The following is a 26,538-nucleotide window of genomic DNA, read 5'->3' as shown; positions in this document are numbered from 1 at the left end:
GACGCTGTTGGGAGCCGCTCCTAACATGGAGTACAGACGCTCCAGGTTTGCAAAAGCAAACCCCCCCTGCCCTGTCAGCATACGACCAAAGTTCCCACCGGGGGTTGGTTACCCGATCTTCCCCAAGGTTACTCGTACCCCGGCCAGTACCACGAGGAGGTAGGGATAGGAGTTGCTGGGCAAGAGGCTAAGGACCGCACAAAGGGGTCTATTTTATTCCTGCAGGTACGCGAGGTACCAATGGTACGCCATGCCCAGCCATTTACCGCGCCATAATGTGAACATATTATAAGCTTTAATTTCAATAACTATGGAAAATGTTCAAAAATGAGCGAACAACCTATGGCCAGAAGAAGAAATAATTTCTTTAAAAAATAAACGAAAAATCGAACATAGTACTATAACATTCAATTCAGATACAGTTTGTGTTCTTTGATAGATACGCGTATTTCACCCTCAACTGTAAGGCCGTCTTCAGTATCGTGCTCGATTGGACAAGTCGAGTTTAGTACATGACACTGAACACGGCATTACAGTTGAGGCATTGAGAAAAATTGTTTTTTTTTCTGTTCGTGATTCGGCCAAACGGCATTCGGTCAAACCACATTTGACCAAACGACACTTATTCGGACACCCTCCATGTGACGTGATTACACTGAACCAAGTAATCATGTCAGATTTATCTGAAAACACATATAGTTTTTTTACATATAGTTTTTCACATATGGTTCATCAGTTTACATCATGAACTTTTGCTAAATAATTTTAATTACATTCATCATGTGAAAATACATTTTATCAAAAAGATATATATGAGGTAATGGATCTTTTTAATGAATTGCATGCAAAATTCGGATGAAAATTATTGATTTTGTTCGTGATTCTTATATGATTATATAATGCATTTTCAAAGAATTTATTTTATACTTTAGGAAACATTCTGCTAAAATTGTCAAAAAACTTAATTGGTCTTTAAATTATTTATCCGATTCGTTATTATGTTTTGTATAATGTTTTCTTATCTTGTACTGTGCAATATAAACAGTAGCGTAGCTAGGGGGGTGCGGTAGGTGTGGTCCGCACCGGGCCCCGTTTTCATAGGGGCCCCCAAATCGGATTAACAATTTATGAATTGAATATTATGAATATTTATAGTTTCTAGAAAATTAACACGTTAACAAACAGATACAAATTCAGTTTCATGATAACCATGATTGGCAATGTGTAGGGGCCCCATCCTCAATGGTACTAGTGATTAGAGTAGCCTAAATAAACTTCATTCTTGATTCCTTGGTATAAGTTTGTAAGTCAGTCAGATCTACCTGAAATTGTAGGGCCCATAATCGTATCTGGAACTAATTTGGAGGTATGTTGCAGACCATATTCTTAAACAATCCAAATTTAATTTCAATTATAATTGAAAAAATAATAAAAATCATTTAGCATCTTTGGGATATGGTTTGTACACATTCAAGTATGGTAGCAGATCTCTTTTTAGATGCTTAGTCTCTATTTTCAACGGAAGGTTTTGAATGTCTCTATTTTAAGCAAATGATACTAAAGTTACTTATTTCTTTATTTCTGCAGTGAATCCTGCTTCAAGATACTTTTTTTGCATTCAGATACTATTAAGCAATTTTTCACAGATTCTTCAGGGATTTATTTTTAGATTCCTCGATGAAAAACTTCTAGCGATTTCTACAAAGATCTCTTTAGGTATAGGAATCTTTTTCAGAAATGCCCAAGCGCTGTTACAATGTATGATCATAGGAATTTATTCGTAATTTGCCTCAGGAAATCCATGAGCATTACAACGCTTTTCTTGCCTAATCCAATTTCCCTAGTTTCGGCTATAGAAGATAACTAAAGTTTCCTACAGGAGTTTAAAGAAGACAAAAATACTACAGTTCTTGAAGACATTCATTTGAGGATTTTTCTAGGAATATTCAAGAGAGTTGCTACGTCAGTTACTTTAGTTATCCTTTCAGAAAATTTAATTTCGATTCCATTAAGGATTCATCCACATTCGCCTAGGAATTGCTTCTAAAAGTCTAAATTTGATCTAGGATTTTTCAGGAAGCTCCTTCAGAAATTTATTATAAGATTTCTTCAACATTTCACGCAAAATTACTCCTGCATTTCTACCGATCATTTTCTCGTGTATTTTTACAAGAAAAATCTTCATGGCTTCTTCAAAAGTTCATGTGAGGTTCCATATCAGCTAATACTACAGTAAATATTCTAGTTATTCCAATCATCTGAGCAATTTATCTACGAAATCCTTCAAGACTTCAAGAGCTTGAGAGTTTTTTTAGAGAACTTTGTGGGAGTTCATCAAGGGTTACTTTCGAATTTAATCAAGTTTCATCAGATGTTTTTTCTGGGATTTCTTTTTTCTGAAAAATCTTAGGGATTTTTGTAATAATTTCTGAAAAAAAAAATCTTGGGAAAATTTTTTGAAGTCATCTTTGATAAATTTCTCTAAAAGCTTTTAGAATAATTATGGAAGGAATCTTAGCAGCAATCTCTGGAGAGATTCCTGAAGGAAGTTTTCGAAACTCCCTAGTGGAAGTTCTAAGAAAACGATAGTAATATCATTGGATACATTTCTGGACTGCCGTTATACGCATAATTGTTCCATGCTACTTTTTGTGGATTTTGATTTTTTGTCATCAAACATATAATTTTTACGTATAGTTTTAGAAAACATTTACCAACAATTAACTTTGTTCGGATTGTTGAATTTGAATTCATTGTTGAATTTCCACGCATAACTATCCCACTACTGTATTTCTACGCATAACTGTCACACTATACAATTCGTTGCGCTGATCTCGAACAAAATATTCAGTAGGCAGCTTTTAATTAGCTGGTGTTTGGGAAAATCGTTTTGAATATCTTTTTACGTTGGCTTTACATCCCATGTGTAACACAACATGTTTTATATGGCTTGAGAACGGTTCAACGAATTTTAACAATTCTTTCACTGTCGCATTTGCCAAGGGCTCCGACGTGTTCGTGCGTAGAAAAAGTTTGGGAAAGTATTCGAAATAGTAGTAAAAACGGAAGAAAACTAATGTGTCATTTTGTATGAGAGATTGCATGTCATTTTTCAACAGCCTACTTGATAGCAAGACGAAGTTTGCCGGGACCAATAGTTAATAATAATTATCGAGATGCATTCATCATTCATGCGAGCCTAACGTCAAATTTGATTGAAATTTTCAATATCAAAATATTATTTCCCATCCGTTTTTCAATGAATTTCAGTTGAATTTTAGGGTCGATCACAAAATTCTTCTAGTTTTTGTAACCGCAATCATCGATTAGAAATTTACCGAAATGTTTGATTCATCACGGAGAGTACTGAGGTAATTCCACTAGAACAATAAGTAACCACTTTAATTTCAAGTCTATGGCTTGCGACAAATCAACTTCATGATTTAGCAAACCAAGTCTAATTAAAAATGGTTCGACGGTTATTAGATGACTTGGCCACATTCTGGGTTGTTCCGAATACCGGTTCACTGGTAGAAGTGGCCATTATATTGGCGAATCTGAAACCTGGCTTGCGACATATCAATTTTCTTGAATTTTCAAATCGAATCTAAAGGTGGTCCAGATGTATTTGAATGACTTGACCACAAGTAGGATTTCTCCGAATTCTCGGTTCTCTGGGGGAAATGGACACTAAGTAAATTGTCGGTTCTGAAAACCAACATCAAACTTCATAAAATCTCAAATCAAGGCTAAAGAAGGGTAATTTAAACGTTCATAGATAACTTGATAACATGCCAGGTTGTTTTGGATACCCTGTTCCCCAGAGGAAGTGGTCATTATATTGGCGGTTCTGAGACCTATTTTGCAACATATCAAACTTCATGAATTTGCAAATTAAGTCAAAAGAAGAATAGTTCAAGAGGTTTTTGATAACCTGGCCACATACTGGTTCTTCGGTGCAAGTGGCAAATGTGTTGGCGATTCCAAAACTTAATTTTGATGTATCAAATATCATGGTTTTGCAAATCAAGTCCAAAGAAATGTCGAATCGTGTTGAGGTTTGTGTCATATATTTTGAGTGAAATATTTACTCCGCAGAATAACCTTGAATTCTCAGATGAGTTTCTGTCAAGCCTGCAGCTGGAAGAGTCGATATAGGAATTTATTACATCTTAAAAACCCTCTAACTCTCTAATTTACGCTTTCTTTCACTAACTCATACATATTCTTTTTATCACACATACTGAAAACTTTCACTTCCACACACGTGGCTCCGTTTGGCACATGTCACTTGAGCCTTCATTAGGTGCCTTAACATAGTCTTGAGGATATACGTCCTCTACATTCGGTAAAATCTATACGTAAGAACGGTCATCTACAGCAGTATGCTTAGCACATAATTAGTCACTACTATCAGTGGGACTGTTATGCGTAGATTCACCAAAAACCCCGTATATCTAGGCATAACAGTCCCATTTTGAATTTCGTAGCTAAATTTACTTTTCTCCCATAACACAAACTCTTGACTCTAATGAACACGCTATTCTATATAATATTGTAAAGATTTTAATTTAATTTACCACACACATGGTCAATACGAGGCCTAAATGTGTTAAAATCTTAAAACGCGTTTTTCTCGATTGCATATTTTGGAACATGGGACAATTATGCGTATTACTTACCATTTTCTTGGAAAATTTCCATGGTGTAATATCTAAGGTAGCTTCTATGGTTATCCTTAGAAAAAATCAACTTAGAATTTTTGAAGGTATCTTAGACGGAATCCTTGAGAAGTTTGTGAAAATCACAAAATTAAATCCTAAAGAATATCACTGGAAGTCCTCTTTATAATTCTCTGTAAACTTATTTATTTCTGAACAAGAATTAAGCAAAGAAGAACTGTAAGCTTATTAATTGACATGTGTGCTATTAAACTACTGCATCAACATATCAACATAAGTTCAACCACTTTAGTCGTAATTATCTAAAAGCTTTTTGTTCTCGTTTATTTCAACAGTCGATTTCACATTAGAGCCTTAAACGGCGTTCATCTTAATTTTGAGGGCCCCTAAATCGAACTCCGCACCGGGCCCTAAAAACCCTAGCTACGCCACTGAATATAAACGATATCAATTCTGTTTTTTCTTCGTCTATGATCCACCGTCTGCAGCTAACGGCATCTTTCTGTAAATTTGAAAATCAAACAACGTATTCATATTTGATTATCTTATATAAACATTGAATTTACCTTCATTTGTGGTTAATCAATCGGAAACACAGAACAGGTTGTACGTAGTTTTGCAGAATCCTAAACCAACTAAAACTTTATCAACCAAATACGCCATCTTGAAAACATTGCTACTTTTCACACCTGTGAATCGCATCACATGTATGGCTTTTTTTCAAAAATAATTCACAGTAGTAATCAAAAAATATGATAGGGTATTATAATGAGGTTTATGTACTTTTCACATGAATTTCAATGGATACATATAACATTGATAGGATTTCTATTATTCTAAATGTATGTGATGTTTTAAATAATTTTCATGATATTTATTGATTCAGTGTAAAGCCCAAGTAAAAATGGACCAAAATTTCAAAAATGCAGTATGTTTTTCGAAAAATTGAAAAAAAACATTAAAAAACACACAGCCTTTTCATTTTGCAAAAACAAAAATAAAACAGCTATATGTTTTTATTTATCTCGATTTGTCAATTTTAACGGCGTAAACTGCTTTTTCACTTTCTTAATTTGCTCCTTTTTTACTTGGTTCTAATAAGAAATTTCTGTGAATGTCCTAATATTCCTATCAAAATATAAATGATTAATGCTTGTCTGGGACTATCTCAAATGCACTAAATTATAATCAAACAAGTTTTCATATTAGTATTCTACTAAACGTGCCTCCACCCCTAGCATCAGAACACAGAGAGAGCGAGTCGCACAAGCAGATGAGCCAATTCTACTGAGCTACCCTTGCATCTGGCTAATTATAGTCAATCGTAGCTGAACTCTCGGACGCGACAGTACGTTGTTTGAACGCTTGCTCACAACAAGTAGATAAGTGAATAGAAAATCTACCACACGCGCGCGGATTACGCACCAACGCATCGAATATCTGCGCACGCAACGAAAACTCCTTCGTTTGATGGTGTCCTTCTGGGGATTGAAAAGCAATAATTTTTCAACGATCATCATCCGATGACAGCTAAATGCCGAAAAAAGTGAATCATGGTTAACGAACGGTGCCGTTCTGCTTCTGAATAAGTGGCTATGATCCTCACAATGATTGATGATGCCGAAAAGCGACGTCGAAGGGAATTAAATGATCTAACCGAAGAATTCCCGAGAAGAAAATGTTTTGAGTTTTGAGCTAGTGGCTTGCCATCTGGGGTTTCGTGTGTCCCTCAGGATTAGTGAAATATGTGCTGCGAGATTTTGTTTGTTATGCGTCCGTCATTCGCTGTTGTTGTGCAAAAGGTCTAATTATATTTTAATTAATTAATTGCGCTACATTTTAATAGCCGATAGAAGGGATCAGAAAATTTACACTGGCGACAAATTTCAGTGCTCGATTTCAACCGGTTGCAAACAAGTGGATCCAACGAAGCATTCAGAAATTGCGACGACCGAGAACGCAGCACAAGTTGCAGCCAGAAGAACCACATGAATATGGGCGAGTGCGCCCAAACCACCAGATCTGTTGCGGCATTAGAGGCAATTTTGCACGAAAACACGCGGTAACTGTTCTACGATTTTGCGTACTGAAAATGGTTTCGAAGGATGTTCAAGATAGGCTTGGTGAAGTGAGGGTAATGTTTCGTGCTTATTGAAAAGGGCAATTTTCCGCTCTTGTGCCAGTAAAAGCCGTCACTAAAAATGTTATAGAAATCTTATCGAGAGTTCATCCTGGTTTAGTGCAAATATGTACCAACATTTTTTGCCAACGGTTAAAGTGCAATTAAAATACATACAATAATCATGGTGAAGAATGCCTTGAATTTCGTTTAATAAAAAAGTGGAAATGTGTATGTGCCGTATAGATGAATAGATAAAACAACAAAGGATGTATCGTAACAACAGCATTTGGAGGCGATTTCCAAGACCCTGTCATGCTTGCAGGATACTCTTTTTACTGTTTATAGTAATTATTGGTAAGTTTGTTTTTATTAGTTTATGATACGTTCTTATAAAATTGGGTGTGTGCTTTGGTGGTCTACCTAATGCGGCTGTAACTCTGCAGGGAAATCATAATTTCACGATATCTCTGCACAGACCATACATTACGAAATGGTTCTAAATTGCGCAAAATGTACCCAAAATTGCGTACTACTAATAGCATGTCTTATGAAGATTTTAAAAAGTTATTCAAAAGATGATTTAATTTATTGATATATTTCGTACTTCAGTCATCTAAAAAGGCATACATCATTTTGTCCGACCAAACAGTCAGTTGTATGTATGATTATTAGACTAATGCGAATTTTGAAGTTTTTGCTCCCCTATGCTTAAGTGGAGTCAATATTGATAAAAATCATTCTCCGAATAATTTGAAGTGATTTTGAAGAAATTATTTTGTAAAATTTTAAAGAAAATATATTAATATGGAAAAGGCAAACCTTCTGGATCACCCCTCTAACTGTTCGTCATGATATTTTATGGAAAAGTGAGGCTACAACTTGGCCGAAGACCACATTCTGATGAGACGTAAGAATAACACAGCGTAACAAAACATACATTTTTGCGTGTCTTAAGGATAAAATGATGTGTCTCTAGTCGATTTGGGGCCGCTGAACTGATGCTGTTCTCAGAAATGTTCCAGCACGTCACAATTTTTAGCTACAGGTTGCCAAAGTTGTATTAAACACTGATTGAATTGATGTTTACTGCCGTGAATCGCAGGTCAGTCCCATCTGCATTTTCGTTAAAATTGAGTTGAGTTCAGTTTTCAACATATCTTCCAATGGTCTTTCAGCTGCACTAATGAGATAATATGATTTGTTCGGAAAAATTAAGAAAAAAAAAACAGCAAGTCAAATTGGCCCATAATGAAAAGTAACCGCATGTCAGTCCCACTACATAATTCCGCACCGTGTAACACAAAAATGAACCGTGTTTTGGTCTTTTTTCGTAAAGATATCGTAGTGAAAAGTAAATTGTGAAAGATTCATTGACATTCGAACATGTTTCAGTTCTCTGGAATTTTTTGAATATTTGTATGGAAAACAAGTTTTGAAACTTCACAGCACATTTTCTCAATGCCCACTTTTTACAGATGGGAGTGACTTACGATTCACGGCAGTTTACATACAGTTTACAAATGAAGTTTGTATTCTATGGCAAATTAAGCAAATAAATTTTTATACAAGCTGGCTAACTTACATGCAAGTTGGCTAAAATAGTCAAATTTTACATTGTTAACAGCAAACATATCGACAACTAGACTGCTGTGAATCGCAAGTCAGTCCCATCCGTAAAAAGTAGGCTTTAAGAAAATGGGCTGTGAAGTTTTCAAACTCGTTTTTCATACTAATATTCAAAAATTTCCAGAGAATTGGAACATGTTCCAAACTTAATGAAACTTTCACAACTTGCTTTTCACTACGATATCTTCCCGAGAAAAATATAGAGATAATCAAAACAAGTTACATTTTTGTGTTCTACGGTGCTAAAGTCTGTAGTGGGACTGATATGCGGTTACTTTTCATTATGGGACAATTTGACTTGCTGTTTTTTCCTAATTTTTCCGTACAAATCATATTATTTGATTAATGCAGCTGAAAGAGCACTAGAAGAGATGTTGAAAACTGAACTCAACTTAATTTTGACGAAAATGCAGATGGGACTGACTTGCGGTTCTCGGCAGTAGACGTTCTGTGATAAAACTACAAATTGAACTTTAACACTTCACTTTTGCAAAAAAATAAAATAGTTGTAGTTTTAAACATACTCTAATAATCCCTCCCCTAAATTTAATATAAAAAGTGTAGTTCTGTGATATCTTTGAAAAAAAAAGTGGTTCGCAGTGTAATTTGGTATTATTCATAACAAAGTCTAAATCATGCTGAGATGATAATTCAATTACTTTTATCTATTCTTCCCGCCAGGAGTACCACTGTTGCCTGCCGAACAGTTGGTGAAGCATGTTACATGCAAACTTACTTAATGATGATGAATAGCAATATACTCTGTTGAACTGAATGCTCTTTTCGATGCAATTTCACTCTTGGAAGAAAGCGCGTATTCCGGAGAAACGTCATTTTCATTTTTGCGACGTTTAGTGACTGTTTTAAAACTTATTTTTTGGAAGTAAGCTGTGAATTCAGAAATTCAACTTTCTTTTTGTTCGTGGTTGCACCATGTTGTTCCTCCCAACACGGTGTCCAAAAAGTATTACCACCGTTAGCTTTCGCTAACGTGCCCAACGAAAAATTGAAGGCAGGGGTTCAAACAAAGATCGAAAATGGATCAATTCACAATTTCGATTCAGTAAACAAAATAAAAAAAAACAGTTTCAATGAGACGTGCAATGACAAAGATATGGAAGAAAAACTATGACTTAAAACTATTGCACTATGGGCTCCAGAAGAAACTGCGGTCAAGAAAGATTCACCCCCGCACCAAATGCACGATGTACAAAACGCTCATAAGACCGGTAGTCCTCTATGGGCATGAGGCGTGGACTATGCTCGAGGAGGACTTGCAAGCTCTTGGGGTTTTCGAACGCCGAGTGCTAAGGACGATCTTCGGCGGCGTGCAGGAGAACGGCGTGTGGCGGCGAAGGATGAACCACGAGCTCGCTCAACTCTACGGCGAACCCAGTATCGTGAAGGTAGCTAAAGCTGGAAGGATACGCTGGGCAGGGCATGTTGCAAGAATGCCGGACAACAACCCTGTAAAGATGGTGTTCGCCACGAATCCGGTCGGAACAAGAAGGCGTGGGGCGCAGCGAGCTAGGTGGATTGACCAGGTACACCAGGACCTGGAGAGCGTGGGTCACAGTCGAGGATGGAGAGAAGCGGCCATGAACCGAGGGAATTGGCGAAATATTGTTGGCGAGGCTTTATCAAGATAATTGATGTAAAGCCAAATAAGTAAGTAAGTAAGTAACGTGAGTGTGAAACCGTTTTCTATGAAAATTATATAAAAACAGTGAAAATCTTCACTGCCCACAAAAGCATAATTGTCACATATGGATTGTCGAGCCACCATCTTTGTCCATCGCAACATTCATGTTGTAATGAACATATGAAATTAGCCATAGGCTATCCAAAAGTTTTACACAACACTGCATTATTTATTTTGTAAAATACCAAGACTGTAAACCCTGATGCCTTCGCTTAAAATTTAGTAAGCATCACACCATTTCAAAAATAAACATAACAATAATATTATCAACAAGCTTCTAGTAACTGGACCCAGGCTAAACCAGGATGATAACAGCAAAATAGCTCGTCTGCCGTTACGATGTAACTTAAAACTGCTACTTTGTCCCTGGTCAATGTTAGACAACGCACCGCCGAATCTTCTCTTTGTGCCTACTCCGAAATGTTCCAAATCACTCATCTCTTGATCTGGAAAATCCCTAGCAAACGTAACGCGACTGTTTTTAGTGCGATTTGGCGGGTCGCACTGCTGCCCTGGTACAAATACGCCAGATTCTAAGGGTGTCGAGATGTGACTTCCGCCTTCTACATCCATATCATTGTCTAGGTTTTCCTTCATCATCAACAGTAGCGCTGAAAAGTTTCGTGACTCTTCTCTTGCGTAGAAATTGTACAGCAATTTGACCCGACTGCCTTTCACCGATAGCAAACCAAACCGTCGACCGTCGTCAAGCGCCAAATTGAACTGGGAATTTAAATCATCATATGATGTACTTTTAAAATGTGGCAATTTTTGGATTCTGCTTAGAAGGGTTTCTTTAGTGATGCCTGTAATATTATGGGATTGATATAAAGGACATAACAGTGTAATAAATTATCTGTGGTAAGTTATCCTACCTTCTAATTCGTTACCCTCATAAATAATCTTAAGTACAGTGGGCAGCATTATTCAAATTATGACGGACTTCTGTGTGAGACAAAATACAGACTGCTTAGATGCTCACGGATCGCTTGTTTTCGACCTTCTTTCATCTGAATGGACCAATGCACGAGTTCATTATTTGACGTTTGAGCGGAGCCATGTTATTTATGCGACCATGGCAACGAGTGAATACAGCACCGCTCAAACGTCAAATTAGTGAACTCGTGCATTGATCCATAGGACTCCGCTGTTTTAATTTGTGTTGGATTTTGTCTTTAATTGATCTTGTTGTTAAAGGTCGGTGTACTCTTAGTAGGCAGTCCCCTATATTCGCACTAGTGGCGATAGTCGCGCTAGTAGCCGTTTTGCTATAAATCGTTGTCAAAAGCTATTCATCTAAGTACCATTGATTTACAGCTCGATTTTGTACAAAAAATGATCGAAATAAATCATTTCACGAGTCCCTAAGTTGCTAAAATAATCAAGGATACTCGATTAGGAGCAATGTAATTGAAATTGTCCTCATTTCCTCTAAGAATATTGCTTATTTTGAATTCTAAAATAGATTACATCCTATGCTGCACTAATTGAATAATACGTGCCACAACAACAAATTAAATCGAAATTTAAATTTGTTCACAATATCTATTGGTATGGTAACACTGTAACACTCAATTGGGTTTATTCTACGACTGGCGTGAGGTGACAATTGTCGGTCTCGTATAGCGAGGTGACAATTCTCGACTCGAGTGAAGTGACTCTCCATTTGATTTGCACGGCGATGCACCAGTTTTGTATTCTGTAACTCGATACCTCTCTAACTGGATGGTCCACTTATTATCGAGTTATGGAAAGTTGACTATATAAGCTATCAATTGATGGACCAAGTATTTGGACCAATAAAGTTGAAAAATCAGCAATGAAATTAACTAAACAACAAAGTTTATCATTTCTCCATGTCTATCCTTAAAATTAAGTACATCTGTCAATCACTGAACCACAAATTGTCACTTCCGTTTCATGGACTGCGACCATTTCACAAATCCGGTTAGCGAAAGGCCTCGAGTCCATAAACAGCTGTAATAAATCCTTCGTCTATCAGCTCATCGTTCGAAAGTGAACCACATGGGTCTGACAGTTTAACGACAATCACACTACGGTCTATGGCCTGTAATAAACGTCGACAACGTCGAACGGCATGGCGTAGTAGAGAAGCGCGCCAAAATCGATGTGTGTGACGAAATGCAAACCGCGTTTTCAACTCTATTAGCACCACAACAACGGTGCACGATATGGGGCCAATAACAACGGACGACGACAGTCAGTCTTGCTGTAAGTCTGAATAGAGGAGCTTGCGTTGAGGCAGTGGGGTAAAATCGACAAAACAGCTCAAATTTAAGGTGAAGATGAATCAAAGCCAAACCTCAAATTTTCAAAAGCACAAATCTGGAGAACCAAGCATCCGTTTAAGATGAACACTTAATCGATTGATCACTAGCTGGTGGTGACCTGAGAGAGACTCGCGAAGAGGAAAAATATCAACGTCATATGCAGCCCAGATTCCCCTCTCACGAAACGTCAAATGCAGCCCACCGTTTTTATGGCTGAAAAAGTGAAAAGTATTGTGTTCAAAGTAAACTGTTATTAAAAACCTCAGTCAGCGGAGCAGTTTTTTCCAAAGTTGCTGATAAATCTAAGCAGAAGATCAATTATTTCTAATGTCTGCTACGTCTGCTGGCATGAAATTTCACTCAAACGGCTATTTATGATTCGATGTTGCATCAATCATTTTTTGCTGAGAGGTTCATGTGAGGATTTGAACATTATGCGCATAATTGATATAAACACTAAGTGGAATAAGAAAAAAACTCAGCAATCACAGAAAAAGAAGACCGTCTTCGCGAGTCTCGTCTCAGGTGGTGACCAATCGACTGAGTTTTCAGCGCAAACGGGTGTTCGTTTCTCCAGATTTGTGCTCTTGTAAATTTGAAGTTTGGCTTTGATTCATCTTTACCTTAATTAATGGTATGTCACAGGTAATAATGGATAATTTTTAATTGATTGTTTTGCTTTATAATTCTAATGATCTCTAGTTTAGAGTAGAGCGTTAATGATTAATCATAAATTGAATCACAATTTGTGATTAAAAGTTGTGATTAATTTGTTGTAAAGGAGTCCATAAGCTTTTTTTGTGAGATTTTTCATTAATCATGAGTAATTTCCATCATATTCTAGTGTATAACCTATTCGTTGCATACTTCAAGGCGTTTAGTGCATACTTTTGGGCATTTAATCATTGGCCAATAAATGATTAATCATTCATCATTGAATAATCATATAAATAGTGATTAAATGACTTTGGAGATGCCCTGAACGCCTTGAAGTATACAACATACAGTCATACAGTTGAAAATAATTAGCTTTACCCATGATTAAAGAAAAAATCCAAATGGAAAAGTTGTTTGTATGATATACCGTTTAATCATGAAATTTTGCATCATGATTAACTTAACGCTCTGATTTAGAGAAAGTTACAGGGGTCTACAATCAATTTTATTGATAATTCTGTAAAATTTTATTAGGATATACTGCATCTACAAGTCCCCATCTAAATTTGTCAATTGATCACACACTTCCCAAAAAAGCAGACACCGAATTCGCGCTCGAATTTCAGGTTGCTTCTGTGGATGCAAAACCTCCAAAACCGCCCATTCATGGCGATGGAAGAAACAAGTTTCATTACTCCTGCCAATGATGAGAATCCGCGAAACCACAACCCACAAACCAAACGTTGAGCAAACGTTCTCTGGCGGAAATATTAGCCTATATCGTCGCGTTTTCCCTGTTGTCAAGAACCCAAGACAATTGACAATGAAATTCACATTGGATTGCTTTACACCCAATGATAGAGTAACGCAACGATCGCAGGGACACCGTTGGGTGAGAAGTAAATGTGTGAAAAACGTTTTTCGTATTTTTTGAGACAAAAATATATTTAGCTCTATGGGTTTGCAACAGTTCGACATTTTCGAGCGAATATCGTGTTACGATGTAGGTGGTCTTCGAAATCCGACGAAAAACCACTGTGCAAGAGCACACAGAGCAGAAGCGGAGTAAATCTTACTTTCTTCGTGCTAATTTATTTTATATGGTGCGTATCGGTTCGGCAATCATGAATGAGAGGTGAAGATTGTGCTCATTCAAAATTTTGTCCACAAGCAGTCATGAGAATGATTTTCATTAAAATGAATGAAAGGTGAAGTTTGTGTCTCGTTATTCAAATTATATAATACTGCTATAAATTTAATTTTCAAGTTTTGGCGACTTTCTGGATTCTGGCTTCAGCGTAGAGTTGCGCAAGCTCGTGGTTCATTCTTCTCCTCCATATGCCGTTCTCACAGCAGCACGCGTCGCACAAAAATTTCTAGCGCTTGCAGGTCTTATTCGAACATTGTCCACGTCTTATACCCGTAGAGAACTACCAGTCTTATCAGCGTCTTGAACATGGTACACTTAGTACGGAGGTGAAGTTTACCAGACCGCAAGGTCTTGTGGAGTCCATAGTAAGCACGACTTCCGGCAATAATACGTCTTCGAATTACTCTGCTGCGATGTTACCAATAATCCGAGGTAGACAAATTCGTCCACCACCTCAAACTCATCTCCGTCGATCATCACGCGTCTGCCAATGCGAGCTCTATCGCGCTTGGTTCCCCCTGCCAGCAGATTTTTCGTCTTCAACGTATTTGCCTTCAATCCAACACGTTATGTTTCACGTTCCAGCCTGGTATACTGTTCAGCAACCACCTGGAACTTCTTCCGACAATGTCCACGTCGACAGCGAATAGGAGTAGGCATATACTGTGACTCAAATTTATATTCATACATACAACCTGATAGAGAGGAGACAGATGGCTTAATTCGAAATAACTATTTGTTCGTAAGTAAAGGTAATTATTATTTATTACAGTTTACCTCCATCTGACTGAGTGTCTTAATGAAGAAAGAAAATAAAACGGTTACAATAACGACAGTCACAATTACTTAACTAACTCAGCACTAGAATCTAAAATGTTGTCAAATTAGTATAGTAACCCTAAACTATGGATTATTTCGTTTCGACTCATGTTTCGAATACATGTCGTGAAACGTTGCTGAATAGAGGCCAATGGCACATCAAAATCGAACAAATGAGCGACACCATTGAATGTATTGAATGCAAACCGAATAGGATCATGCTGTCCATAGCGACTATTCCGGCCATCCAATCTCAAGAAATGTCGCCTACGCAATACTCTTTCTGGAGCGTCAACGTTTACCTGGGTCAAAAGCGATGGAGAATCTATATCACCGTTGAGAATCTTCGCAATAAACATTGCCTGCATCGTTTGTCGTCTGGTCTCTAGAGTTTCGATCCCTAGTAACTGGCAGCGATCAAAGTATGGAGTCACATGTTGATCATCACGCCAAGGCAGATTCCTCAGAGCGAAGCGAACGAACCTTTTTTGCACAGTTTCCATAGGGCTTTCCAAGTACCATGGTAGGGGCACCAAACGACGACTGCAAATTCAATAACTGAACGCACCAGTGAGCAGTACAGCGACTTTAGGCACAGAGGGTCTTGAAATTCGTTGGTAACTTTAATTATAAATCCTAGCTGCCTATTCGCTCTCGTTATAATGTCGTTATAACGATGACGGAAGGTGAGGCCTTGATCCAGTAGAACACCTAGATCGCGAACTTGATTCACTCGCTCCAGAGACTGGCCACACAACTTTCATAATTAACAGGATAGTGATCTGGGGCCCAGATAGCCATAGCGGTAAACGCGCAGTTATTCAGCAAGACCAAGCTGAGGGTTGTGGGTTCGAATCCCACCGGTCGAGGATCTTTTCGGGTTGGAAATGTTCTCGACTTCCCAGGGCATAAAGTATCATCGTACCTGCCACACGATATAGGCATGCAAAAATGGTCATCGGCATAGTAAGCTCTCAGTTAATAACTGTGGAAGTGCTCCATTGGCGTAGCTAGGATTTTTCTCTGGAGGGGGCCTAGCAAATACTTGTTTTACCGAAGTAATGTCAGTCGTAATAATCACGATTTTCATAAATTTCATAGTTTTTATAGATTTCATTTAAGGTACAGTGGGGGAAGTGTATCAGTGGGGTAAGTGGATCATTTGTCAATATAAAGCCTAAATACTTGGATATGTTAAATGTTTTCGCACCAATGCTTCGTTTTAGGTTATATTCTTACGCCCACACTGATACTATTGCAAAACTGGTACTACACGTATACTAACACAAGCAAACTTGTTAGCTGCAAAAAGTAATTAATTTGAAAATTGTTTTCCATCAATCAAAAATCCATTGTATTTCTGTCTAAAATCAAATTCTATTATTTTTTTCGACACATGGTGAGCATTTCAGTTCTAATTCAATGAATCACAATGAAAAATATGTCATTTTTATGAATAAATACAAATATATTGGACATGGTACACTTACCCCTACTTTTTAGTGGGGTGGGGTAAGTGGATCAAGAATAATTATCATTTATTGGCAGACTGCTTAGGAGAATTTTAATAAGCTTCACTACCCGCAAATGTTTTTTTTTTCCTTTATTTTGTTCCATTCCCAGCTTGAATTTGTTAAATTGGCCATAGAAAATTTGAATTAATCCACCTAAAAGTTTTTTTAACCTTTCTGGTATAAAAAAATATATAAAAAGAATAATAATTTCAAAATTCACACGAAACTTTTCGTGGTTTATCTAAGCTGAGTTGTAAAAGAGCAAACTATACTAATTTTCCAATCGAAAGCATAGTCTCATACATGATTTGACCATATAAATTGTTCTAGACAGATGATACACATATATTCATAAATAAAACAGAAGGATTTCAGTTTGTTATTCAAAAGTGAATGTAACTAATATTTTTAAACCAAAAGTGCTTTTCGAAAATATCGTTAGGAATAATCCTACAATACTTCTGTATAACTTATGAGTATAAATGGATGAATTTTCTCCAAATTTTTCTAATTACAATGTTTTTTTTTGTTCTAATTAGTATGAACTAATACATACATACTTTTTATTATATTTTGATTAAATAAAGATACTTTTTAATTTTAAAGTAATAAAATGTAACATTACTAGCACTAATAACAAGTGCGAGGGTAATATCGTTCTTAATAAACAAAATCATACTACATTTGTTTCGAGAACAGAATTTTTTTAATGGTGATCCACTTACCCCACCATGGTGCGGCAAGTGGATCATTTGGCGCAAATTTTTAAGTCTCTCATTCCCAATACATAACAATCAGAAAAATCAATATAAATGACGATTTGAAGTATAATAGTCCCTTATTTGTTATCCACAGAAAAAAGTTTGAATTACAGTATTCACGTAAGCTGTACATAACAATGAAGTTAACTATTGATTTTTCTGTATCCACTTACCCCACGGTACCTTATCTCTTATTTTATCTCATTTCGCGGCACATCAGTCGTTTTTGTAAATTTCAATTACCGTTTCGAAAAAGATTCATTCTTTTGTAATCTTTCAAGAATTCTATTAAAAGAACTCTCAAGGAATGTCTTGTCTTTCTTCTTTGATCTTTTCAGGTATTCAATTCCTCTGAGAATTCCTTCGAGAATTTCTTCATGAATTATGTTCTTACTTTTCAGAGCTTTCTCAAAGACTTGTTTACCAGTTTTCACTGAGATCGTCCTGGGATTCCCACGGAAAATTATTTCAGACTATCTGATCTCACCAGAAAATTTCTCGAATAATCTCTATCAAATGGCTCAAAAAATATCTTAGAGAATTCAGCCTGAGATTACATTACAAATTTTTTAATCATTTCTCCTGAAACGTCCTCTATTTATAAATTTTAATTATTAGTTTTGAGTATCCTTCTGTTTTCATATTTAATTTGTTTAGGATCTTCAGGAATATCTGAGGATTTCTCCAAAATGTAGTTCAAAAAATTCTAGGAGTCTCACCAAAAATGTCTTCAAAATCACCAAGCAAGGATTCATTCCACGAATTCTTCAGAGAGTTCGCCAACAGTTCTTCCAACTTTGCTTTTGAAGTTCTAAAGTTTCTCTACCGCACCAGTGGTTTTTCTGGGATTTTTTTAAGAATTCTTTTACCAGATTCACTAAGATTTTGCAATTTATTCTTGAACTTCTAAAAAAATCTCCGGAAGCTCCTTCAAGTACTCTTTTAGGTTCTAGATATAACTTCATATTTTATGAATAGAAATCTCATGATTCTTTCATAAATAACATTTAAAAATTTATCCACTCTCCAAATTTCTCAATAAGGTCCATCTGAATCTTCTTTAGAAACTATTCTTGAAATCCACCCTTCCTTGACTTCTGGTTTTATAGAATACTGCCAAAAATCCTCTATAAATTGCGCCCTCGTAAAAATCTTTCGATAATTTCAAAATTCCTCTCAAAACTGCCTTTGAGATTCCTTCAGAAATCCCTCTTATTTTACTTCTAAAATTTTTGCAAAATTGCTAATATTATTGAAGGCTTCTTACAGGAAACATCTCACGAGATTTTTCCATGATTCGACCAGGAATTTCTCTAAGATCATTTTTAAACATTTAATCATCCCATAGGCATAGGAATAATTCCAAATATTCTCGACTTCATCGAATGTCATTTATGAAAACTTCTAAGAACACAGAAAAATAAGAAAACTAAAGAAAGATTCTAAAAATATTACTTTTTGGTTTTCACACTGTAAGAGATTTTTTTACAACAATTCCAGTTCAAATTCTTGATTGAATGCCTGTGAAATTTCTGAAATAATTCTATAAATTATTTCAATATTTCACTTTAGGATGCATTTCAAAAAACTTTTTTTAGAAAGATACCGGTTGAAACATGTTATGAATTACACTTAAAGGAATTCCAAGAAGAGTGTCGAGGCAACTACTGATGCCATTTCGAAGGAATTTCTAATAAAAATCCTAAAGGAATTTTTATGCTTTTTTTTATGAATTTCGGTGTTTTAGGAGAAATTTAAAGATAATTCAATGGTCATGTACAAATAGGATTCAGGTTGATTCTGGTTGTCTTACTGGCCAGAGCAAATTACCGATCAAAAAAATCACTACGAATTGAATCTTCAAAATTTTTCCAAGACGTTAGATGGAATCGTTACACAAGAATTCTCCAAGACGTTAGAAGGAACCGTTACTCAAGACGCGTTTAAGACCTTTCTTTGCTTACTGTGAAAAAGTAGGGTGGATGTCCAGCATAGTTTTATGTTTCATGCAAAAAGGATGCAGAGACAGTGTATAAAGATCGTTTCAACACGAAATTTGAGAATGAAATTGTGAGGGCCGGTCGTCTCTCCCCTGATAAACAAAAAAAACCTGGCTATGCCCATGTCCGTCCCTCGCCCCTTCAAAAGTCTATGTAGGCTGAAAACGCGGTTCATAAGCAATTATTAACACGTCAAAATTTTGAAAACGGAAATAACAAATATGACCCGATTTTGTCAGGTTCCCGATTTTGTCAGCCTAAAATTCATCGAGGGGCTGACAAAATCGGGTTCCTACTGTACTTCTAAAGAACATTAGATGAACTTTGTGGAAGAATTTGTAATAATTTTTTTGGGAAAACTATTTAAAAATCACTGAAGAATTTCTAGTAGAACTGACACCGAAATATCTTTGTATTAGATTTGACAGAATTAATTATTTTTTGGAGGGATTGCGAGGTTAAACTGAACTTTTTCCGGAATCGATTTGCTAATAATAGACATAGAAGGAATGGATGCTCATCAGAAGGAACTCGCTTTGAAAATATGAACCAGTCCCACAATACTATTTGACTAATTTCGAAAACATTTCAAAAGTTCTGAAGCCATCCTTAAGAGGAAAATAACCATCATCGATTTGCAAATTTTCAAACCCAGTTTTTTCGCTCAAATTTGAAGCAATGTTCAAGAAAATCTATCATTGCATTGCAATGGCTGTCTATAATGCAATGATAGATTTTCATGAAGATTTATTTAGATTTGAACGAAAAAACTGGTTTTTAATTTTTGATGATTGCTGATGATTGTATGATGGATTCTTGAGCCTTAAATATTACTTGAGGAAATAGATTCAACTTAAATTCTATAAAGAATATCGAAAAGTTTTAGAAAAAAATTGTTTATGGACATTTTATATATTTTAGGTAATAAGGAGTTACTCTGAGAAAATCATACAAATCGGTTCAGTATTCTTGGAGAAATCTGAAAATTACGATGAGATTTTTAGAGTTTTAAAGATCTTTATTTGTCCATCATTGTACCAGAAATATAAATGTTTATTACTCAACTGCACCAATTGCTTCATTTTTTCACAACATACTCGCATTAATGTATCATTCCGAGAAATGAATATCCGAATACGATAAAAATTCTGTAGTCTGAGATATTTTACTGGGTTATGGCTACGCGTCAGTCCCCCAAGGAATTTTGGAATATCTCCGGATCCAGATGACCAATTATCAATATCGACACCTATTCTAAAACTAGAAGAGTTTTTTGAGAGTTTGTGAAAAAAAATTGTGCAAAAATATCAAAAAACAAAAAAGTTATCGTGATTTGAATACTTTTAGTGGTAAAATGAAGCTGCCAGTAGAGGAATTAATGTATGGATTTTTTTTAGTGAATTTTTATAAGGGAAATCGTCATCATCACCCCACACCTCAGGCAGGGTATCCTCCAAAAACATGCGAAATCAGAATCCAGTGAATATGCTGCTCTATGCTAAACAGCATTATTAGGATTATTCAGAAGAAAAATGAATTCTTGGAATCAAACTTCCGCTCTTTTGTACCACGGTATTTTTGGCAACGGAGATGTCGAAAAATTGCACTTATCGAATACAACAAGAAGCTAGTTCTAACAATAACCAATCGATCGACAGTCGGACGGATAAACTTTCGGTTGTCGCGTGATACACCCAAGTCAGAACCATCACGCTGATGCTGTATAACACAAGCGTCGTTACTGTGCTGTTCAACATAAAATAAAGTTACTACTGAAGAAATTTTTGTCAATAACAAGAAGATTTTGCTTCATGTTAAATTGTTTGTTTGTTTTAATTTTTTGTTTCTATCATCATCAAAAATTGTGGGGGGGGCCTGGATGATTCTGGAGGGGGCCAGGCCCCCCTGGCCCCCCCTGTTCCTACGCCAATGAAGTGCTCATAAGAACACTGCTGAGAAGCAGGCTCTGTCCCAGTGGGACGTAACGCCAGAAAGAAGAAGAAGAAGAAGAAGAAGAAGGATAGTGATCTAAAGCTAAACAAATTCTTCTCCGAGAAAGATTATAAAATAAACCAACCTGAAAAGCGAAAAAGTTATGCATGATATATTTTATTCTAATAAACATTTAACATTTCATAAAAATAAATATTTCAGGTCAAGTTTGTTGAAAATCAGAACAATGCAAATTATAAAGGGTTTGAGAATATTATCAAAAATACCGTTCCAGGTAATGCTTAATATTTAAGAGGGTTTGAATGAGGTGTTGAAATACTTTAAGGAGGAATTACATATTAACGGAGTGTAGTACTTACCCCAAGCAACCTTAAACTAACTAAAATACATTGTATTCAAATACAAACTAGCATAACACACGAACTTTCTAGGTGGTAGGAATCGTGAGCTGAAGTCTACTGAAATATGACCAACTTTACAAGCACACTAGCGCCACGTAGCGGCAAAATTGCCAACCAAACATTGCTGCCTCAAGTCGCTTTCAACCTTTTGAATAAATTTGCTGAAGACACGAACTTTCTAGGTGGTAGGGATCATAAGCTGGAGTTTACTGAAATATGACCAAATTTACATGCACACTAGCGACACGTAGCGGCAAAATTGCCAACCAAACAATGCTGCCTCAAGTCGCTTTCAACCTTCTAATAAATTTGCAGAAGACCAGTGTAGTGTCCGTCCCGGGACATCCCGGGACAAAATATCCCGAGATTCCCGAAATGTACGTAGAAATTGATAAAAACCACTAAATTTCAAAGAAAAACAATGTCTTTTTTCCTCACTATCATCCTTATTTGATAAAGTAGAAGAGCATAATGAAAAAGAGAATACCCGAGTAATTATGTTCGTGAAAAGATCAATTTACCAAGTAAAAAACACATATTTTTATTTGTATAATTGCAGCAAAGTTTAAATGCTTTTGTTGCGATAGCATTTCGCCACTTCTGCCATTAACTACAATGGGGACGGACCTGGTGTAGTGGTTAGAACACTCGCCTCTCACGCCGAGGACCTGGGATCGAATCCCATCCCCGACATAGTCACTTATGACGTAAAAAGTTATAGTGACGACTTCCTTCGGAAGGGAAGTAAAGCCGTTGGTCCCGAGATGAACTAGCCCAGGGCTAAAAATCTCGTTAATAAAGTCAAACCAACCAACCATTAACTACAAGTGGCTAACTGAGAACCAATAACTGAAATAACTCATAGAATAAGAATCTGCATAGGTGAAGAAAACATGGAGATTATTGGTAGAACCCACTGAAGTCAGTATACAGCCAGAGAGCTGGAATTAATTAAATAAAAACTCTTAGTTAAATTTATATTATTATCAAGTAAGTATGTTCTAATTAGTTATTTAAAGTGTTGCAATCTAGTGTTTTAAACTACCACAGCAAAGACCGAGAAGATCCGGCAAAGCCGATGCCAACTGAGTTTGCTGATCTGGATGATAGGGCGTAACTAGAGGTTGCACTGAAAAATTGTAAGACGATTTGAGCACGATTAGGGAGTTTGAACTAATAAATTTTATATTTAGCTTTAGCTTATCCACCAATTAGCAGAATTCGTTTGATTTGCTCAAAGAAGTTCAGCCCCCGACCAGTCGCCCTACCCTTCGGCAACACTAAAGAATTTTTCAGTAATATCCGATCAAATGGAGGTCCAGTGTGAGAAATGCAAGTCATCAGTTCTGTTAGCGAGATGCTTAACCTGCTCACGTTGCGAGAATCATTATCATCATGAGTGTCTAAAGATGAATAACTCTACACCAATACCTAATTGGGAATGTCACGAGTGTGTATTGTCAACACAAGGCCATCAAATAGTTTCCGATTTACAACGACTACATGACCAGTTATCATCTGAGAGAAAAGCCATCGATAGACGCTTCGATCTCCTGCAAGAGCACCTCAATATATTGAAAGCTAAAATTGAGCAGGCATCTTTACCTACCTACCCGAATACAAATCAGCTGTTTGCTTCAGTGAGAGATGAATCTACCGAAGATGAAATGAGTAGAAATGAGTATGGTAGCGCCTTAGAATCTGGGATGCAAAAGATGTTTGCTCGGCAGGTCATCCCATCAGATTTGCCAATATTCACGGGAAATCCTGAAGATTGGCCCGTGTTTATTAGCTGCTATAACAACTCTACGAAAGCGTGCGGGTTCTCTAACGTAGAAAACCTTATGAGACTACAACGATGCCTTCGTGGTCCTGCTCGTCAAGCCGTTGGTAGTAAATTACTGCTTCCAGAGTGTGTAGCTCAAGTCATCGAGACTTTACAGCTGCTGTATGGGAGACCCGAGTTGCTGATATCCTCTCTCATCTCCAAACTTCGCGAAACTCCAGCGCCGAGAGATGACGATCTCAACTCGTTAATCGCCTTCGGATTAGCCGTTCAAAATTTATCGGATCATATGATCGCAGCTGGATTGCAATCACATTTAAACAATCCATGTCTTCTACAAGAGATGATAAACAAACTTTTCAACACATTTGAAGTTGCAATGGGCCACGCACAAACGGGATCACAGCAATACTACCATCGCAACCTTCAGCAATTTCATGTCTGAGTTGGTGAAAGCAGCAAGTCTGGTTACGTCGTCCACTGTAATACTAAATGAGGATGATTGTCGGGATGAGCAGAGTGACGATAGTGATGATGATAGGGGATCTGATCGATCATCTCCCATCAGCAGTCGCCGAGAGAAAAGGAAACGTTGCTAGGGTTTTGTTCTTCTTCGTCGTAAGCGTTACTATTCGTCGTATCAAACTTTAAATGTTCCACTACGGCGGATATTCAAACTTACCTGCAACATAGTTTCATTATCCAAGTGTAATTTTGTGAAAGCTGTTATGGTTTGTACACTTGTTGACCAAAAATGCAATAAAACTACTGTATTTTGGTAAATAACTTCAGTTCAATTATCCACTTTTCACTTTTTCACCGAAATCGCATGGACGAACACGATTTGAGAGAAATGCTTAGCGATCGACTGAGCCACACCACTTTCCAACACAAGTTTCTTCCCGCCCCCGTGGGTGAGTTACTTCGCCGGGCGCTCATTTTCACTATGGAAAACCTTCGTACTTCTCCACTGAAGGATTTCATTTCAATCACACGCCGTAAAACTTCAATAAATCACCAAATTTTACGAAATTTCCTCAACCGCCGCGTATAACTGAGAATGTAAACAATGTTCAATCCGTCGTACTGAGAAAAAAAAGCTTGTGCGCATCAATGTGTGCGCGACGCTCGACGTAAAAATACGCTTCCTTTGATTGTGTTGTTTTCGCTGTGCTGTGAGCAAATGCCATAATTGTACGGTCAAAAGGAATTGTGTTCATATGTTCGGGCTGAATTTTGATGAGGAACAATTAATTTTAAAGGAAATTAGTATATTCCATCATGCTGAAGGAATGGAGGGAGATGCCCGTAAATCTACATATTCTAGTAAAACATTTTATTATAGCGTTGATATGTTGTGTTTTAACCACTCAATACACACAGTGAGCCGTAAGTTGTGAGACGGATCTGGAAACTGATTGCGACGGAGTTGAAAACGATACGACGGATTGAGAATACGGTAAGATGCATTTTCTTTGCATTATTTCCAAAAAGAGATCAAGATTTATCAAAATGTTATTGTACAATGCTAAAGCCGTTTTGAGAAAGAATTATTTGGCATCGGTTTGTATCAGCATCATTCACTGCAATACTGGGAAAATTACAGTTCTCACTGATCAATGCTTAATACGATGGATACTAGCACATCACCCTATGTATGCGGAGAAAGCAGCCACCGTGTTTCGAATTGTACAAAAATCGCTGCTATGACTGTGAGTAAACGTTGGGAACTTGTTAACCAGTTGAGAATTTGCGCCTGTTGCTTAAATCGGCATTTGCCGTGGCCGTGCAAAACAATGAAACCCTGCGGCGTGAACGAGTGTCGATTGAAACATCATCCATTGCTTCATTCATCGAACGATACGTTCTCGTTGAATGGATGTACTGTTGACATTGGTAGCGAAAATCGTACTATGCTAAAATACATCCCAGTGACCTTATATGGAAAGTAAAAAAAAGATTGATACGTTTGTCTTCATCGACGAAGGATCGTCGAGAACCATGCTAGAAGATGAGCTTGCGGAAGAACTTGGAATTGATGGGAAGTCTGATTCGCTGAGTTTGAAATGGATAGATGGTTCCATAAAGACCTTTACGTCGAAGAACGTGGCAGTTGAAATATCCGAGGTGAACAACACGAAACGTTTTACGTTGAACAATGTGTGGACAGTGAAACAACTTGATTTACCAGTTCAAAATTTCGATTCAACGTTATATAGAAAGGATCATTCTAACGATTTACCTCCATTTAAGTATAGTAGTGCTAAGCCACGTCTACTGTTAGGGTTGTCGAATGCGCAACTAGTAGTACCATCGGTAGTTCATGTAGCGAAAGATAGAAATATAATTGCTAGTAAATGCTCCTTAGGTTGGTGCTACTACGGCAGCGCATAAAAGGGTTAAGGAAGTGCAAAATGATCGCGTTAAACTTTTGTAACACACTCATTGAAATAACTATGTTACGGGGGGGGAGAATGTTGCGATAGCATTTCGCCACTTCTGCCATTAACTACAAGTGGCTAACTGAGAACCAATAACTGAAATAACTCATAGAATAAGAATCTGCATAGGTGAAGAAAACATGGAGATTATTGGTAGAACCCACTGAAGTCAGTATACAGCCAGAGAGCTGGAATTAATTAAATAAAAACTCTTAGTTAAATTTATATTATTATCAAGTAAGTATGTTCTAATTAGTTATTTAAAGTGGTGCAATCTAGTGTTTTAAACTACCACAGCAAAGACCGAGAAGATCCGGCAAAGCCGATGCCAACTGAGTTTGCTGATCTGGATGATAGGGCGTAACTAGAGGTTGCACTGAAAAATTGTAAGACGATTTGAGCACGATTAGGGAGTTTGAACTAATAAATTTTATATTTAGCTTTAGCTTATCCACCAATTAGCAGAATTCGTTTGATTTGCTCAAAGAAGTTCAGCCCCCGACCAGTCGCCCTACCCTTCGGCAACAGCTTTTTTAATGCCGTTATTAAAAGCCTATGCTGAGACAATAAATTAGAAAATACTCCTAAACTGCCGCAAATCGCAAGTCAGTACCATCTGTGAAAAGTAGGCAT

General features: G+C 36.9%; 1 protein-coding gene and 1 long non-coding RNA gene across 2 annotated transcripts in view; one reads left to right on the top strand and one right to left on the bottom strand.

The window, feature by feature from the left end:
* Positions 1-6,008: 6,008 nt before the first annotated feature.
* Positions 6,009-26,538, top strand: part of LOC110676084 — a 112,951-nt gene continuing 92,421 nt past the window's right edge. Inside the window, exon 1 of the mRNA XM_021842590.1 lies at positions 6,009-7,158. Within this exon, the coding sequence (XP_021698282.1) occupies positions 7,071-7,158 (88 nt within the window). The 5' untranslated portion in view covers positions 6,009-7,070. The remainder of the gene's footprint in view (positions 7,159-26,538) is intronic.
* LOC110676085 lies at positions 10,281-11,098 on the bottom strand. Its single transcript, XR_002500056.1, has 2 exons — positions 11,008-11,098; positions 10,281-10,938 (listed from the first exon to the last, which is right to left on the bottom strand). It is a non-coding gene; the product is annotated as an uncharacterized LOC110676085 (long non-coding RNA).

Source organism: Aedes aegypti, chromosome 2 (genome assembly GCF_002204515.2).
Source record: "Aedes aegypti strain LVP_AGWG chromosome 2, AaegL5.0 Primary Assembly, whole genome shotgun sequence".
In the NCBI taxonomy this organism is placed as follows: Eukaryota; Metazoa; Arthropoda; class Insecta; order Diptera; family Culicidae; genus Aedes; species Aedes aegypti.
The sequence above is the reverse complement of the archived record's forward strand: the minus strand, read 5'-3'. Positions and strand labels throughout refer to the sequence as shown.